Source organism: Erythrolamprus reginae, chromosome 1 (assembly GCF_031021105.1).
Source record: "Erythrolamprus reginae isolate rEryReg1 chromosome 1, rEryReg1.hap1, whole genome shotgun sequence".
In the NCBI taxonomy this organism is placed as follows: domain Eukaryota; kingdom Metazoa; phylum Chordata; class Lepidosauria; order Squamata; family Dipsadidae; genus Erythrolamprus; species Erythrolamprus reginae.
Genome location: NC_091950.1, coordinates 357,870,291 through 357,886,964, shown reverse-complemented (window position 1 = coordinate 357,886,964; position 16,674 = coordinate 357,870,291). Strand labels below are relative to the sequence as shown.

At 42.4% G+C, this 16,674-nt stretch overlaps 1 protein-coding gene across 1 annotated transcript in view; it reads right to left on the bottom strand.

The window, feature by feature from the left end:
* Positions 1-10,294: 10,294 nt before the first annotated feature.
* The window catches only part of ITPKB (inositol-trisphosphate 3-kinase B), a 103,640-nt gene continuing 97,260 nt past the window's right edge, over positions 10,295-16,674 (bottom strand). Inside the window, exons 7-8 of the mRNA XM_070734320.1 lie at positions 13,910-13,981; positions 10,295-12,641 (exon numbers count right to left, since the gene is read on the bottom strand). Of these exons, the coding sequence (XP_070590421.1) occupies positions 12,426-12,641; positions 13,910-13,981 (288 nt within the window). The 3' untranslated portion in view covers positions 10,295-12,425. The remainder of the gene's footprint in view (positions 12,642-13,909; positions 13,982-16,674) is intronic.

Sequence of the window (16,674 nt, the reverse complement as noted above, 5' to 3'; positions counted from 1 at the left end):
GTGGATGCTTCCCCCTCATCTACCTGCACATTCCTTGGGGCAGGAGCTGGGCCAGAGCTAACCACAACACATAAGAGTATTTTGTTCCATTCTGTATTAGTGGGTCTCTTCTCCTTTAATTATATCCTTTAGTTCTTTCGTGTCCCCTTAGAGTCCAATCTTCAAATTCTCATGTATTTTTTCTAACCAATAGCATTTTCCCATCTGTAGGTGTCTTATACTTAATTTCATATATTTTAAAAGAATTCTAAACAACTCATAGAAAGATTCTTACAATTAATTTCAAAACTAATTTCAAATCTAAATGACTCCTTAGTCTATTTATAAATTTTCAAAATTAATGTTCTAATGAATCTTTTGTCATTTAAGTCCATATAACTGCATAAAACATATTTTGCCTAAGATTGAAGGAGACTTACCGTTATAAGACTTGTCCTTCTGAAGGTCCTCAATACACAAAAACCCTTTCAACAAGCAATTTTTTGAGTAATTCAAAAAGGTATGATAAAATAAAATAATAAAATAAAATAAAATGAATGCAGTATCCCTTTAAAAGCATCGACTCTGGCTTGGGCAAAGATGGCATCCTCTTGGCTCCCAGATCTCCAAACCCACTGGAGACTTCTGTCTTACAGACATGTTATCTGAAGCATTTTGGGCTGTTCAAAAGTCCCTTCCAGAGGAATTCCTTCACAGAAAAATTCTGAGAAGTCAGACCATTCACCAGGTCCTCATTCTTCCATGGTTTTCAGTTCACCATTGCATCCCCCACATATCATAAATGGCTTTGATGTTCTTGTGGGGGTGAGGAAAGTGAGCTACAAATGTAGTAACCAAGCAAGGAAGCTGTCAATAAATTAATAGCTGTCAGGGCAGGGAACTGATAACATATCTGAAGGATGTCATATTTGGAGTGAAAAACCTCTGCCAGAAGATCTGAAAAAAACTCACTTGGAAGCACTGAGACTTAAAAATTTCACACTGTGTTTCGGGTATGTAACTTTCCTCCTCAAATGACTTCAGGGAGTAGTTCTGCCCATCTGAGCTAGTGTCTTCTTCTCACTCAAGAGAAAGCTGCTTGTGTTTCCAAGATGCACACCATTCCAAGTCATAAGCGAGTCCACTACTTATTATCATATACCTCAAACCCAGACTCTGTGGTTAGCTCAGGATTCAGTCTGTCACGCAGAACCAGAAAATTGGATCATTCCATAAACTAAGAGTTAGCCTTGAGTTTGACATGAAAACATAGATGTTGAACCGAGCGCTTGCCAAGAATATACTAGTCATTTCTTTTGAGCAGGAAAGGGCTGAACATTTTTCTAGATGAGGCACTATTGCAGCACTGTACAATTCAGTTTTAAATCTCATGATTGATCTTGTATTAGCTAATATTGGGATCCATTTCAAAGTCACTAAGTTGAGAGGGAAGTAAAATTGATATAATGCAATCGGTTGCAAATAGCAACCGCTCATGAGACTTCAGTGAGACTTCAATTTACTATCCCTATTTTCTGATAGCCTTTTGCTTTCTAATCAAAATTATCATATCAGAAATATCTGATTATGGCAATTCGGTATTGGGGAGCAGCCATCATTCACCAGACCATGTAAGTGTTACTTAAGATAGTTCAATCTTCTTTCCAGGTGTGACTTGCTGTACAGTGTTCCCTCGATTTTCGCGGGTTCGAACTTTGGAAAGAACCGTTGTACCTACCTGAACGGTCTTCTCAGTGCACTGGAAGGAGAGTCCAATATGGGTTATTCTCAATCCTATTGGTCGAGACTGAGTTTAAAATTAGCATAATATTAGGCACCGCCCCTTGCCTGCCCCCAGTGAGCTCAGTTTTAAAAACGACAGGTAATATAATCCAACACTATTTTATTGAACTAATATATATAACATCCACCAACTCAACGAACCCAGCTTCCCTGAAACAATCCAATACTGGGTGGGTTTGGACTCTCCTTCCAGTGCACTGAGAAGACCGTTCAGGTAGGTACAACGGTTCTTCTCCATTGCATCTGGAAGGAGAGTCCAATATGGGATATACCCAAGTTCCAAATTAAGTGGGAGGGAGATTGTTAAATCAGGGCAGCTGGAGAGGTACACACCCTCTGTAATACCCTTCTCCCAAAAGATGCCTCAGCTGAAGCATAGGCATCCAGTCTGTAATGTTTAGTGAAAGTAGATGGAGTCTTCCACGTCGCAGCCCGACAAATGTCCTCGATTGAGGCTTGAGTCCTCCAAGCTGCAGACGTGGCTGCACTGCGAGTAGAGTGTGCCGTGACCCCTTGAGGTGGATTCTGAGCTCTAGCCTTATACGCCTCCCCTATGCAGTCCCGGATCCATCGGCTAATTGAACTGGGAGAGACGCCCAGACCCTTCTTTGGTTCTGCAAATGAAACAAACAATGACTCGGACCTTCTAAAGGTCTCGGTCCTTCTAATGTAGATCTTAACTGCTCGCCTAACATCTAGTTTGTGCCACCTAAGTTCTGTAGGGTGACTCCCGTGCGAGCAAAAGTCCGGTAAAATTAGTTCTTGCTTCCTGTGGAAAATCGAGTTAACCTTAGGAAGGAATGATGGGTCTAAACGTAAAACCACCCTGTCCGGATAAAATATACAAAGGTCTGGTCTGATGGATAATGCAGCCAAGTCCGATACCCGTCTGGCCGAAGTAATTGTCACTAAAAAGGCCGTCTTGATGGAAAGGAAGTTAAGTTGAACAGTTCTCAGAGGTTCAAAGGGAGGCCCAGTAAGGGCCTTCAACACCAGGGATAAGTCCCACGACGGAAACCTATGAAGAGGTGGCGGGTGACTGTTAGAAGCTCCTTTAAGAAAATCCCGTATCCAAGGGTGAATTGCCAAGGAGCGGAATTCCGGTAGTCGGATGACGGTTGCCAATGCAGCCACTTGTCTCCTAAGGGTGTTTGGAGACAGTCCCTTTTCAAGGCCTGATTGTAAAAATTCTAGGACAGTCAGAATATGAGCTTGTCCAGGTTGTATGTCTTTACCGTCGCAGAACTTACAAAAGGCTGCCCATGTGGCCTGGTAAATTCTGGACGTGGATGGTCGGCGGGCGGCCTGCATTGTGGCAATGATGCTGTCCGGTAAACAATGCTCCCTCAGTTTGTTCCTTTCAAATGCCAAACGGCTAACTGGAGCCATTGAGGGTCTGGGTGAAGGACTGACCCTTGACTGAGGGAGATTATTTTGTCCGGTATCCTCCAAGGTGGGGAGATCGACAACGCTACCAAGTCCGAGAACCATGGGCGACGTGGCCAATGTGGGGCAACAAGTAGTACCTCCGCTTCCTCCAGTATAATCTTGTCTATCACCCTCTGTACCAGATTTGTCGGAGGAAAAGCGTACAACAGACCGCGCGGCCAGCTCGACCGTAAGGCGTCGATCTTCTCTGCCATAGGAGAGTGGAACCGTGCGTAGAACCTGGGGAGCTGTGTATTGCTGTGAGTGGCGAACAAGTCCAACAGTGGTGTCCCGAATCGCTGTGTGATCTTGCGGAACAGTTGCGGGTCCAGCCTCCACTCTGTAGGGTCCAAGGTTGTTCGGCTGAGCCAGTCGGCCTGGACGTTGTTGACTCCCGCAATGTGCTCCGCAGCTAGAGAAGCCAGGTTGCACTCGGCCCAATTGAAGAGGGCCATGGTCTCCCTCATGAGGCGAGGTGATCTCGTGCCTCCCTGATGGTTGAGGTAAGCCTTTGTTGCTATATTGTCCGTCAGGACTAAGACATGACGTCCCCGAACCAAGGCCACGAAATGTTGGAGTGCCAAAAACACAGCCCTGAGCTCTAGGAGATTGATGTTTACAGGGTCGAGGTCCTCCCTGGTCCAGAGTCCCTGAGTCACCTGGGGACCAATGTGAGCGCCCCAACCCGACAAGCTTGCATCTGTGGTCATGACCAGCTGGTCGGGAGCCTGGAACGAGCAACCCTGGAACAGTGCTGGTGAAGTCCACCAATCCAAGGAGGCCTTGACACTGTGTGGCAATCTGACCGGCCGGTTTGACTGGCTGAGTTTCGCCTTCTGTGCCGGTAGCAGAAACCCTTGTAGTGGGCGAATGTGGTGCCTGGCCCATGGCACAATCCCTATACAGGAAACCATGGTTCCCAGTACCCTGGACAGCAGGGCTAGAGATACCTTTGGTTGTCTCTGGATAGAAGCTATCAAGGCCAAGATACTGTCCAGTCTGTCTGGTGAAAGTGACACCCTGCACGTAGCGGTGTCTATCACCGATCCCAAATGTAGGAGTCTTGTAGAGGGGATCAATTGGCTCTTGGGAATATTGATGGTAAAGCCGTGCTCTTCCAAAAAGGTCATTGTCAGATGGAGGTCTCGGAGTGCCCCTGCCTGGGACTTGGACAACACGATAATGTCATCCAAGTATGCCATCAGGCGGACGGACCGTGCACGGAGATGAGCTGTGAGCACGTCGAGCAATTTTGTGAAGGTACGAGGAGCCGATGATAGGCCGAATGGCATGGCCCGGTATTGATAATGCGTCCCTTCCACACAAAATCGTAGATACTTGCGATGTGGTGGAAATATTGGTACGTGCAAGTAAGCTTCCTTCAGGTCCAAGGAAGTGAGAAAGTCTTGAGGTCGCACAGCTGCTAGAATGGTGTGCAGGGTGTGCATCCTGAATCTCCGGTAAAGGATGAATTGATTTAACTGTTTCAGATTCAGAATTAATCGACAGCCCCCGGATGATTTGGGGACTACGAACACCATAGAGTAAAATCCCATGCCCTCTGTGTGTTTTGGCACAGGCTCTATGGCTTGAATCTGTAAGAGGTGACCTATTTCTTGAAGTAGTTCCTTCCGTTTGGAGGAGGTCTTTGGTGTTGGGCAGTGTAGGAATCGGTTGGGCGGGGGCTGAATGAATTCCAACCGCAGTCCCTGTGTTACTGTCGACAGAGCCCATTTGTCTGAGGAGGTGGTTAGCCAGGAGGCGCTGAAAAGGTGTAATTTCCCTCCTACTGGCTGTGCTAATGCAAAGTCATTTGGGTCGTTTAAACCCACGTTGGCTGGAGCCTCGAAAGGGGCGTCTGTTGGACTGATAACCTCTGGTCCTGTCTGGAAAGGAGGTACGGTCATTCCTGTAGGCATTTTGGTTGTAATTGCCCTGTGAAAAGGATCTAAATTGCTGGTTTGACCGTGATGTGTCCCAACGAAAGGACTGACGTCGATTGTACGGAGTCTGACGACGATCCTGACCCCTCTTGGACCTTGGAAGTATTTTCCGTTTGTCCTTGTCCTCTATGAGGACTTTTTCCAATATGTCTCCAAAGAGTTGAGACCCCTGAAAAGGCGATGATGCCAGGCGCCATTTAGATTTCGTGTCGGCTTGCCAGCTGCGTAGCCATAGAAGTCGGCGTGATGCGAGGGTGGCGGACATCCCTCTACCCGCGAACTTTGCAGCATGTAAGGTGGCATCAGCTGAGAATTCTGCTGCAGCCAACAACTTACTGAGATCTTGGCGCATCCGACCGTCCTCTGGCCCTAAGCGAGACATCATATCCTCGATCCAGACGATGGAGGCTCTGTTAAAAAAGGAAGCAGCCGCTGCTGCCCGAAACCCCCATCCGGCCATCATGTGGGTCTTCCTGAGGAGAACCTCAGCCTTCTTGTCTTCTGGCTTCAAATTGTCTCCCATCTCGGCAGGGACCAGCGCATTGGAAACCAGTGTCACTACTGGTGAATCTATGGGAGGAAACTGTAAGAGGGCCTCTACTTCGTCGTCAAACGTGTAGAACTTCCCCTCTATCACTGATGGTCCCTGGGCCGCAGCTGGATATTGCCACGGTCTCTTGATACTTTGCACAAAAATTTCAGATGCCGGAACATGGTCTGTTTCAGGCTTAGGCTCTTTTAATAGAGTAGAGGATCTTGATGGTACGGCCTGAGATGGTTGGGCTGGATCCTTCAACTCCATTGTCTGTTTTGCTTTATATAACAGAGTTCTGAATGAGGATTGTTTGAACAGTCCAGCTACCAGTGGCTGTTCTGGAGGTGCCTCATCCTCAGACATATCGTAGTCTTTGTCACTATCCTCCATTAATACAGGCTCCTCAGTCACTGATCCTAAACCTGAAAGGGGCGGTGCAGACCAGAGGTCCCGGGTTGGTGCTTGTCTTGGTTGTTGAGGCCCTTGTTGAGCTCCAACCGCTATGCCCTTTGTATAGACATTAGTTAGTAGCTCCTGAAAGGCCGGTGGCATATCCTGCCACATATCAGGTTGATCCCTGAGCCCGGCAGCTGTAGGTGTGAAGGTAGCTGCTGGAACCGCTTTGGCCTGAGGGGAGAAACCCCACACTGGTCTCTCTTGGCACACTGATCCGGGCCTGCTTCTGGGTGCCTGCAGCTGAGCAGGGGTTGCATGATCAGGGGACCAGTCTCTATCCACCCTCTCCCTTGGGGTATGTGGGTCAGCAGCTACATCAAAGCCCAGTGGTGGTCCTGGTTTGGCCAAAGGAGCACTATTGAGAGCTGCCTCCAACTTTTGCTCAAGGGCCTGAATTCGCCTCTCGGCCTCCTTGATGGCAGAGGAAGATGACTGAGATGATTTCCCTTTAATCTTCCCTTTATCTTTGGGCTTGGGCATTTGGGTGGGAGCTACAGGCCCTGAAGAAGGGGCTTGATCCCCATTGCCACTTGTCTCCATGGTACTCACGGTAAGGCAGAAAAAACGGTGGTAAAAGCAAGTAAAGGCACGGAGCACTTTGAATACTGCTGTATGTTTCACCGACTGAAAACTCTCTCAAAATGGCCCCCCGTGTCTGCTGCGAAGTACGCATGCGCGATGTAGCCCTGTCAACCGCCCTTCGCGCCCAAATCAGGTCGCTGGATACTAAAATGGCGGCGGGCAAAGGGAGGGGTAAAGAGAAGGAGTTTTCCCGCCAACCGCTCAAAAATGGCGGGCGCGGAACGTAGCCTGAGGCAAAGGGGAAGCGCGAGGGCTGCCTGCCCCACCGTCCCCACCGCCAGCCTTATGGCCCCGGGTATCATGCCCTCGCATTCCCGGCGGTTTAACTAGCCGCTTCTGGCGTCTCCCGTTGCTCGGCGACCGAATAGCTCTTGGCCGCCGAACATATGATCGTCGGGAGCGCTTTGAAGAAAGCCGCGTTGTTTCTGCAGCGGCGGCGGCGGCGCTCCCAGCGCCTGAATGAGCCTCCGAAGGCTTGTATTTCCCTCTTGTCTCTCTGGTGTAGGGAAAAAATTTATTTTCTTCGGGGGACTTCGCGTCCCCGAGCCTCCCAGTGGGGGGGGCGGACCCCCCCACCTTTGGCTCTCAGCCGAGTTTGGCCACGGAGGCCAGTGACACCAGGCTGCTCCCCTTACGGGACGGTACCCTCCATGAGGGAAGAGGTCTCCTGGGGAAAACACGGTGGGGGGATTCACCCACGGAGGGCAAAAACCCCTTCCATCTTCTGCAGCATCTGAAAAAACAGAAACAACAAGAAGAGAACAGTTAATAAGTATAGAAGATAAAACAATTTAACAATTAAAAAACATTTCTTTATTACAAGCAAACTCATATGTCTCGTTACATTGACTGAGTTTTTAAAACTGAGCTCACTGGGGGCAGGCAAGGGGCGGTGCCTAATATTATGCTAATTTTAAACTCAGTCTCGACCAATAGGATTGAGAATAACCCATATTGGACTCTCCTTCCAGATGCAATGGAGAAACAGCTATACTACGGTTTTTCAAAAATATTAATTAAAAAATACTTTGCAGTTTTCCCCCCCATACCACGGTTTTTCCCACCCGATGTCATACGTTATCGCCAAACTTTCGTCCACATTTAATAAATATTTTTTAAATAAACTTTAATAAATAAACATGGTGAGTAATAATCTAAATGGTTGCTGAGGGAATGAGAAATTGCAGTTTAGGGGTTTAAAGTGTTAAGGGAAGGCCTGTGATACTGTTCATAGCCAAAAATAGTGTATTTACTTCCGCATCTCTACTTCGCAGAAATTTGACTTTCGCGGGCGGTTTTGGAACGCATCCCCCGCGAAAATCGAGGGAACGCTGTACTTATTTCTGAAATTTAAAGAATAAATTACCAAGACTAATTATTTCACAAGACACATAGAAGGAACTGATGAGTAATCATTTCTATTGATAATTTTGTTGTATTTCTACTTTTGTTGTGAGTCAGATATATTTCATGTTTTACTGTTGTCTTGCATAAATTTAAATTATTATTAAGCCATTGTAAGGCTATCAATGTTAGATCTCTCAAATACCTCAGAATCAAATAACATGTTTTCATTTTTATAACATCCAGATTTTAGTTATCCAGAGTGAAATGGCATATGGGGGTCTGAAATTGCTAAAACATTAATAGGCCACGTGGTTCTGCAACCTATTGCTTCTTTCTTGTGAAACATGCACCTGCTCCTTAGTTCTATTGTGAAGACATGATTATCATTAAATTCTGAAATGTTATTTTAAAAAACCCTAATTTGGATCAGATTGTTTTTTTTATTATATTCTTGCTGTTGTGTGTGTAAACAACAGAAAGTGTTGGCAAGTCCCATAGGCAAATACTGCCATCTCATGGCTAGACTGAGCGCAATCATCACTCCTTATAGGAAAGTTGTTTGTAAAGGCTATTGTTAAATACACAGCTGGATATTTTGCCTGAATTAAATAAAAAATGCTGAAAGTATATTAAGTTAATTATACCATATGTGACAGGTCCTGATTATTTCTAGCCCTGATTACTAAGAATTATGGGTGGTGAAATCCAAGAATCTGGAGAGCACCAAACTTAAGTTATTTCATTTTCTATTTCATTTTGCCTTAGTCTTTCTTAGTTTCAAGACCACTTGACACATTTCACAGGCATAATTACAGGCAAAAAGCGAGAAGTATTGCTGTTTCCACCAGTAATGAATGAAAAATCACCAGGAGAAAGCACTGAAATAGAATAGAATCCTATAACATTTGCATGCAACGACCATTCCCCCCCTACAAGAGTCAAGAGATTCATTAGTGAAATTCCTTTAGTGATTTCTCACCCTTTCTTTTTAAAAATCTGAATGTTGAATCAACATAGCCAGTTTTCAGGAAAGGCAAAATTGATAAAACTTGATAGAATTGACTAATCTGTGTCAAAGTTCACCTCAGGGAACTGGAGCAGTAAGAACCTATGCAATCTTGTCTAAATTTGGTATCCACTGCATAATCTAGGTCAGTGGTTACCAAAGTTGGTGGTACCTTAGAAGGCGCTAAGAGGCAAGGGTGGCAGCAGGGGGCACTTAGAGGGCCCAGGGGAATGGCAGGTGGATCGCTGGTCCTGTCTCCGTGCCGCCGCCCATGTCCAACCAAATACTAGATGCTCATCGCTCTTCCCACCACGTGGGTTTCACCACATTTTACAAGTTGGCCACGCCTACTTTGTCACCTGATCACCAAGCCACGCCCACGTAAAAGGTAACTTTCTACTACAGTTTAATATAAATTTGTCTCAATAAGCCAGTATGCTATTTAAGTGACAGCTCTGGGACTTATTTCCAAATCAATTACTATAGAATGCACAATCTAATGTGCATTATAAAGAAAATAGAACACTGAACTGACTTATATTTTTCTGTTATTCATACCCCAATGAATAATATCCTCTTATCCTGTAGGAATATGCATGCACTTGTTAAGAACGGACAATTTATTGAAATACTCAGTGAGATGGAATAAAAAATACTGGCATGAAAAATACAAAATAACCGGTGCTTTTAAAATTCATTAGCATGGCTTAAATTCAAGATATTAAAAACTCTAAAACATTACTGTTTTTGCTATACTATAGTTTAAACTGAATAATTTGTTGACTTGAATACAATAGAATAGAATTCTTTATTGGCCAAGTGTGATTGGACACACAAGGGATTTGTCTTTGGTGCTTATGTACATAAAAGAAAATACTGTATACATTTGTCAAGAATCATGAGGTACAATACTTAATGATTGTCATAGGGGTCAAATAAGCAATCAGGAAACAATGATATCAGACAATTATACACTTATGCCAAAATCTAAATCTATGTCAAGTTGTTAGGTAGGTACATTTGGAAATCTTAGTAATTTTGGTATGATAGAAGTCCTAGAATTTAGGACTTGGATCGTCCCACAATGTCAAAACTGTACTGCCAGTTAGTAGATCGAAGTATTGTATATTAAGAAATATACAATTTCTTACACCAGTCTCTCATTACCAGAATATTACCCAATTATAAATAATAAGCTATCACGACAAAAAAAAATCATGTTGTATGTTTTTATTTTGAGTTGTTTGACTTACAGGCACTGTGCATTGGTGATGTTCTGTAACTCTGCAAGTTCCTCATCTCCTTGCTAATCAAGGGACAATAGGGTGGAAAGTGTTAGGAGAAAAACCTCACAGCAATAGTTCCAGCCTCCAAAAGATTCCTTTGGGTCTTTTAGAAAGATCCAAAAGATATTTGGAGAAACATTTCACTTCTTTAAAAGCCAAAAAAAGCAAAGCATCTTATTTTACAAACAAACCAGCATATTTTCTTTTACAAAAGTATGTAATAAAAGTAATTTAAAAGCTAAATACATTTTTAAAATAGGATGATGACTTGAAGCTGTTTCATGGTCTTCCCCTTTCCATAAATGTGGAAAGAGATTTCAAATGCCAAGCATTATCCTTTAAAAAAAAATTCCATGCATTAAGACTTAGTGTTCTAAATAACTGAAAGTATGACAATAAATAGTACTTTTAAAAAAACAACATTTTTTTCCCATGACACTGAGTCCATAAGGCACTTTCAGCATAGGCTATTATTAAACAGCATAGGAAGCCAGAAGAGGAAAAAACTTCTAAGCAAAGCAATTTACAACAGTACTAAGAAAAGCCAACATTATCTAAGTGATGTATGAATGGAGCAACACTCAATGGGATAGAATCTTTCTGAAAAGCTTCCAGGGACTGTATGTCGATGAATAGCCACCCTCTAAAACAAACGCAATTGTTTCAAGGACAGCACCTCTGGATGCAAGAAACAGCATTAACAGCATTACTGTTCGAAAAAATAGTAACCAGAGGCTATAGAGGGATATGAAATACATTATAAATATGAAAAGTTTCTTTTTTTAAAAAGCCAGGAAATGGCTCGGAAAAAATTGTAACATAAACTAATAGTCTCAACATCCAAGGTTTCTGCAGTATTAGGAGTTCTCCAAGAAAATCAAATGCACCAATAATCTTTCTCTCCCAGTTGTTGACTGTTCAATTTCAGCAATCTAATTCAAATTTTCCAGGAACTTCTATAATGACTTCTATATCCTAAATAGAGAGTCAGATATATTTGCAAGACTGAAAGTAGGAAATCCTTATTTAGAGAGAGTCTTCCTATATTACCTACCAAATTACTTGCCATCTCCTTTCTCATATTCCTTGCCAGGCATACAAACACCACGAAACTTTACTATTACAATACTCTGCTTGCTGATATGTTAGGTCTAGTTTATCTGTCTTCTTACAATGGGCGATTTGGAAGGATTTGCAGGAGCTCACCTGAGAATGCCTCATCGTTTGCAAAAGGGACTGCAGTGCTAACAAAAAGACATTGGGGGGTGGAGGGGTGGCAGTCAGTGCCTTTGTCATTCTGCAACAGCCCCTTTCCTGCCATGTGACCAGGTCATCCCAAGCTAATGGAAGGGTAGAGAAGGGATCAGACCCTTGCTCTCTCAGTAGTCCAAACCAATTTCAGTAGCTAAATGGATGCACCATGTAATGTAACCCGCAAAGGAAAACTTTTGCAGTTGCTACAACTATGTATGTATTGCACAGTAAGCCAACAAGAAATAACTTCCTTATGTAGAAAAGTCTATCTGATGTTAATTATTCCTATAAACTATTATATTCTAATATTTAGGAAAGTTAGTAAGTATAAGTTCCTTTTGTGGGACATTCCCATGAAGAAAGAAGACGTATAAGAAAATGCTTGATATAAGCATGCTTTCAACATCAGTTGCCCCAAATAATGCTAGCTTTGGACATGAGAGGGCAGCAGATAACTACAAATGCATCCTTCACTCTAGAGATAACAATTTACACAAGTCTATTCTCTTTCTGGTGCTCAAGCATATAAGAACTTTTATCACATTTTTTTAATATACAAAAGTATTTTCCGTTTTAGGATGCAGGAGACCTAACTCCTAAGGCCAACGTTGCTATCTGCTTTGTTTAATTTTTCACTTCTTGTTCAGTGTTTCTTTGGGCACATCACATTTTAGTTACACCTTAAATAAAAGAGAAGGAACTTCTAAATTTTAGAACTGGAAGAGAAGGTGGAAGAAAAGTGTCTTGTAGTGCAGATCAGAAAGTCAGTTGGAGGAACTAGGTCGTGCATTGCGGATCCTTAAGTTTTAATGCAGATCTTCACATTGAGACAATTCTGTTAGGATCTCAATTAGATTATCCAGCCCCCAGAGGTAGCCATCCTCTCTGTTCCCTTCTATCCAGGGCACATTGTGCTTCAGAACTTGTCCCTCTGGAAGTGGAGTGGTTTTCCCAAAATCAATCATCCATACTTTGGCCTGCTCCCTCTTGTCATGGATGAAGAGAAGGGAACTCCCAATTACCTGCAAAAGCAAATGCAAAAGAACTGAGTATCCCAGAGCAGGATTAGATTAGATTAGATTAGATTAACAAAGTTTGGAAGGGACCTTGTAGGTCATCTAGTCCAACCCTCTGCTCAAGCAGGGAACCTTACACCATTTCTGATAAATGGCAGTCCAATCTCTTCTTGATGAAGTTTCCACAACTTCTGAGGGCAAGCTGTTCCACTGGTTGATTGTTCTCACTGTCAGAAAGTTCCTCCTTGTTTTTAGGTTGAATCTCTCCTTGATCAATTGCCCTCCATTATTCCTTGTCTGTCCTTTGGATGCTTTCAACAATTGTATCTTCCCTGATCCTTCTCTTCGCTAGACTATCTATGCTCAGTTCCTGCAACTGCTCTTCATAGGTTCCAAATTCTTCTGAAGATAATATTGCAACTTTTGTGTGTGTGTGTGTGTGTGTGTGTGTGCGCACACGTGCGCGTGCGTGTGTATAGATTATGTTGTGTGTGTGTTTATATTGTAAAAAATCAATTAAAAATTAATTTAAAAACCCCAAGATATTGGTATTTAAAAAAATTAAAAACTGAAATTTTAGGTTCTGAATTTTTAAAAGTAGCAATATTTCAACATGTGAGGCAGTAAAAATTGTATTTCGGGGTTCTCAATGCATATAGTTGTGATGTATATGCATTATTTTTGTTGTGAGCCACTCTGAGTCCTCGGAGAGGGGCGGGCATACAAATCTAATGAATAATAATAATAATAATAATAATAATAATAATAATAATAATAATAATAATAATAATGGAGAAGCAGCTAGAGAAACTAGTGAAATACGAAGATCTAAAAATCGAGCTGCAACGACTGGCATAAGCCAGTGAAAGTGGTCCCAGTGGTACTTGGCACGCTGGGCGCAGTGCCAAAGGATCTCAGCGGACATTTGAAAACCATCGGAATTGACAAAATCTCCATCTGTCAATTGCAAAAGGCCGCTTTACTGGGATCGGCAAACATAATTCGCCGCTACATCACGCAGTCCTAGGTGCTTGGGAAGCACCCGACTGGTGATGAAATACGAAATCCATCATAGTGATCTCGTTTGCTGTGTTGTACTGACATAATAATAATAATAATAATAATAATAATAATAATAATAATAATAATAATAATAAATTCTTTTGAAATTTCATGAACCAGATGCTCAATGATTTCCATTTGTGTGATTAGGTGATATAATTCGACCTAGCTCTGGTTTTGTAAAAGACAAAAGGAAAAATGAATAATTTTACCTCATGGGTCATGAAGAATGGTGATATTACCAAAGTATCACGTATCCCCCTTAACCGGTTAAGATAACTGTTCTGGAATTGCAAGGGAAAAAAATTATAAATCATATACAGCGCCTGCATGCGTACGCGCGCGCATACCCACCCATACCCCAAGGCATTATTTCTGAATCAAATAACTTCCTTATCTCAAACCAGATACCAAATGACTTATTAAAAAATGAATAAAATGTGAGGGTAGAGGACAGTATACCTCCTCTTTTTCTCATAGTATTTTGAGTAGTTGGTTCTGAAGCATAGACTGTCCACATTTAACATAAGATATTGGATTATTATGGAGTTATTCAACTTTAATTTTGTTTACACCTTCCTACAAGACAGGACTACAAACAATTTTCAATTGAACACAGCCAGTGTCCCTCCCAGCACTGTTCAACCTGATTTCTCAGTTACTCGGGTTTATGGTGTTGGGTGACTTGAGGTTTTCCTTCTTGGCTGAACTTTCAAAGGTGGCCCAGGAATTTGTGGCCACCATGGCCTTGTACCAAACCTAGCCTCAACCCAGTTGGGAGGCCACAAGCAAGACCTGCTTTTTGTCTTGGAATGACAGTAGATAGCATTTGTACTTTGTTCTGGTCACCAGTTTCTGTGAGAGGTCAGCTCTGCCACTTACACTCTGTAATCAGATCTTGCATTTCCTGACTAGTAAAAGCAGGAAGTAGGGTTAGGGCCAGAGTGGTGATTACATTACTGCTGTCACTGGTTTCAAACTAGTGGTGGACCATCCTCATAGCATAAGTAACTATCACAGTAAAAATGCCTAGAAGTAATAGATTTATGTTTCAGAAATAGATTTTCTATGTCAGAACTTGGGCTTGCATATGGCACTGAAGCCACTTTGATCATACTTGCAGAGGACCTCTAGTGAAATGGGACAATGAGAGTGTTCCTCTCTTGGTCTTGATGGTGTCCTCCTAGATTTTGTATATGGGGGAGCTGTTTTCCAAGTGGTTCTCTTCCTTTTTGAGTAATGGAGGAGAGCTCTTATAATAATAGTGTCTTGCAAGGCTTGACTCTCTCACTTCTTCTTTTTAATATATCCATATATGAAGCTATTGGGAGAAGTCATCTGGCAGTCATGGTGAAGTACTTTCACTTTGCAGATAGAAAGCAGTTGTATATCTTGATCCTGAGCCAAACAAGAGACATGGCTAATGTTCGCTCTTGATGGCTGGAAGCTATCAAGATATGGATGGAAGAGAAGAGGCTTAGGCTTAATCTCAAGATGGATAGCTAGTTCTGGACAGTTTGCACTATCCTAGGAAGAAGTGATTCAAAATCTAAGGCTCTTCCTGCACCCCAGCTCTTTATCAAGGAGCAGGTGACATTGTGGCCAGTCAGGGTCTTTGCATAAATTACATCTCGTGCATCAGGTACAACTTCATGTGAAAAGAGTCTCACACCTTAATTTTTTTTTGAATATTGTAATATGCCTTGTATTAGCTGCTTCAGAATGCAGTGGCTTCAGTAAGGACAGCTATTACAAGGGATTCTTAATGTAGCACCAGGGGTGGGTTCCCCTTACTTGCTGCTACCAGTGTGCTGCACACACAACATGGGTATTCCCATGTGTGTGCATATGCCCCCAGCGTGATTTTGCTTCCATGCATGTGCAGGAAGCAAAAATGTGCCAAAATCTTATGAGGGGAGATTTTCCAAGTACCGTATGTGCGGAAGCAAAAAATTGCCGAAATCTCACGTGCGTGATCGTCCTCTCGTGAGATTTTGCTTCTGCGTATGCATAGGAAGCAAAAAAAAGACCAAAAATTCAAGAAAAAAGATGGCGGTGCACGAAAGTCCAGCACCGGAGCGGTCGCACACAGATTGCACAATCTGGCAGCTGCTACTGTAGCGGAGTCGCCTATTGCACTGGTAGCAACCCACCACTGTGTAGCACCACTATTTCAGGAACTGTGACAGTTGCTAGTTACTTTCCTATAACAACCTATATGGTTTGGGACCTGGATATCCTGCTCCCGCTGTTTCCATTCCCATCCATGTGTTAAGTCCTTTTTTAAAGAGAACATCATTCATAGGGATACTGAGGATGAGTCTTCTTTGTGAAAACTGTCTGCCCACCTACTCAGCCACCCACCATTGTAAGATTAGACTTGTCCCTTTCCTGTTAGCATTCTGAAAATATCTTAAGGTCTGGCTATTTCAAAGCCCTTTGATTATTTTTTTTTCTACAAGGAAGCTCCTTACAGTTGCATGTGTATGAAATTTGTTTATTACTTTGTGCAAAGCTTATTGCAATGGTAATTTATTGTTTGTCTTAATTAGTTTGCTATTTTAATATATTATTTTTTAATCCTTACATTAATTATTTTGTAAACTGTACTGAGTCTGTGGATTAGAATGGTACATTGGCTCCAGAAAATAAACAGAGTTTCTTTCTTCTCATCAGGATAGCAATTTAATAAAAGAAAAGAAGAAGAAAAGGATTCCACTAAAGCTAACTGGGCTTAACATTAATATGTTCAACAAGTTAAGAGACAACACAATTTTGATTATATATTCCAAATTTTATATGCTTCCTTTCAAAATCAATTTCTTCTAAGGAACATTTAAAATTTACAATTTTGTTTATAATATGAAGAGGTTGAAAAACGTTTGAGGAAGATATCATAATTTGAACCAATCTATTCAGGGTTCAGTTTAGTTAAAGTAAGAGTTAGGCAACTTTATTTTGCTCAGTGGCAACATTT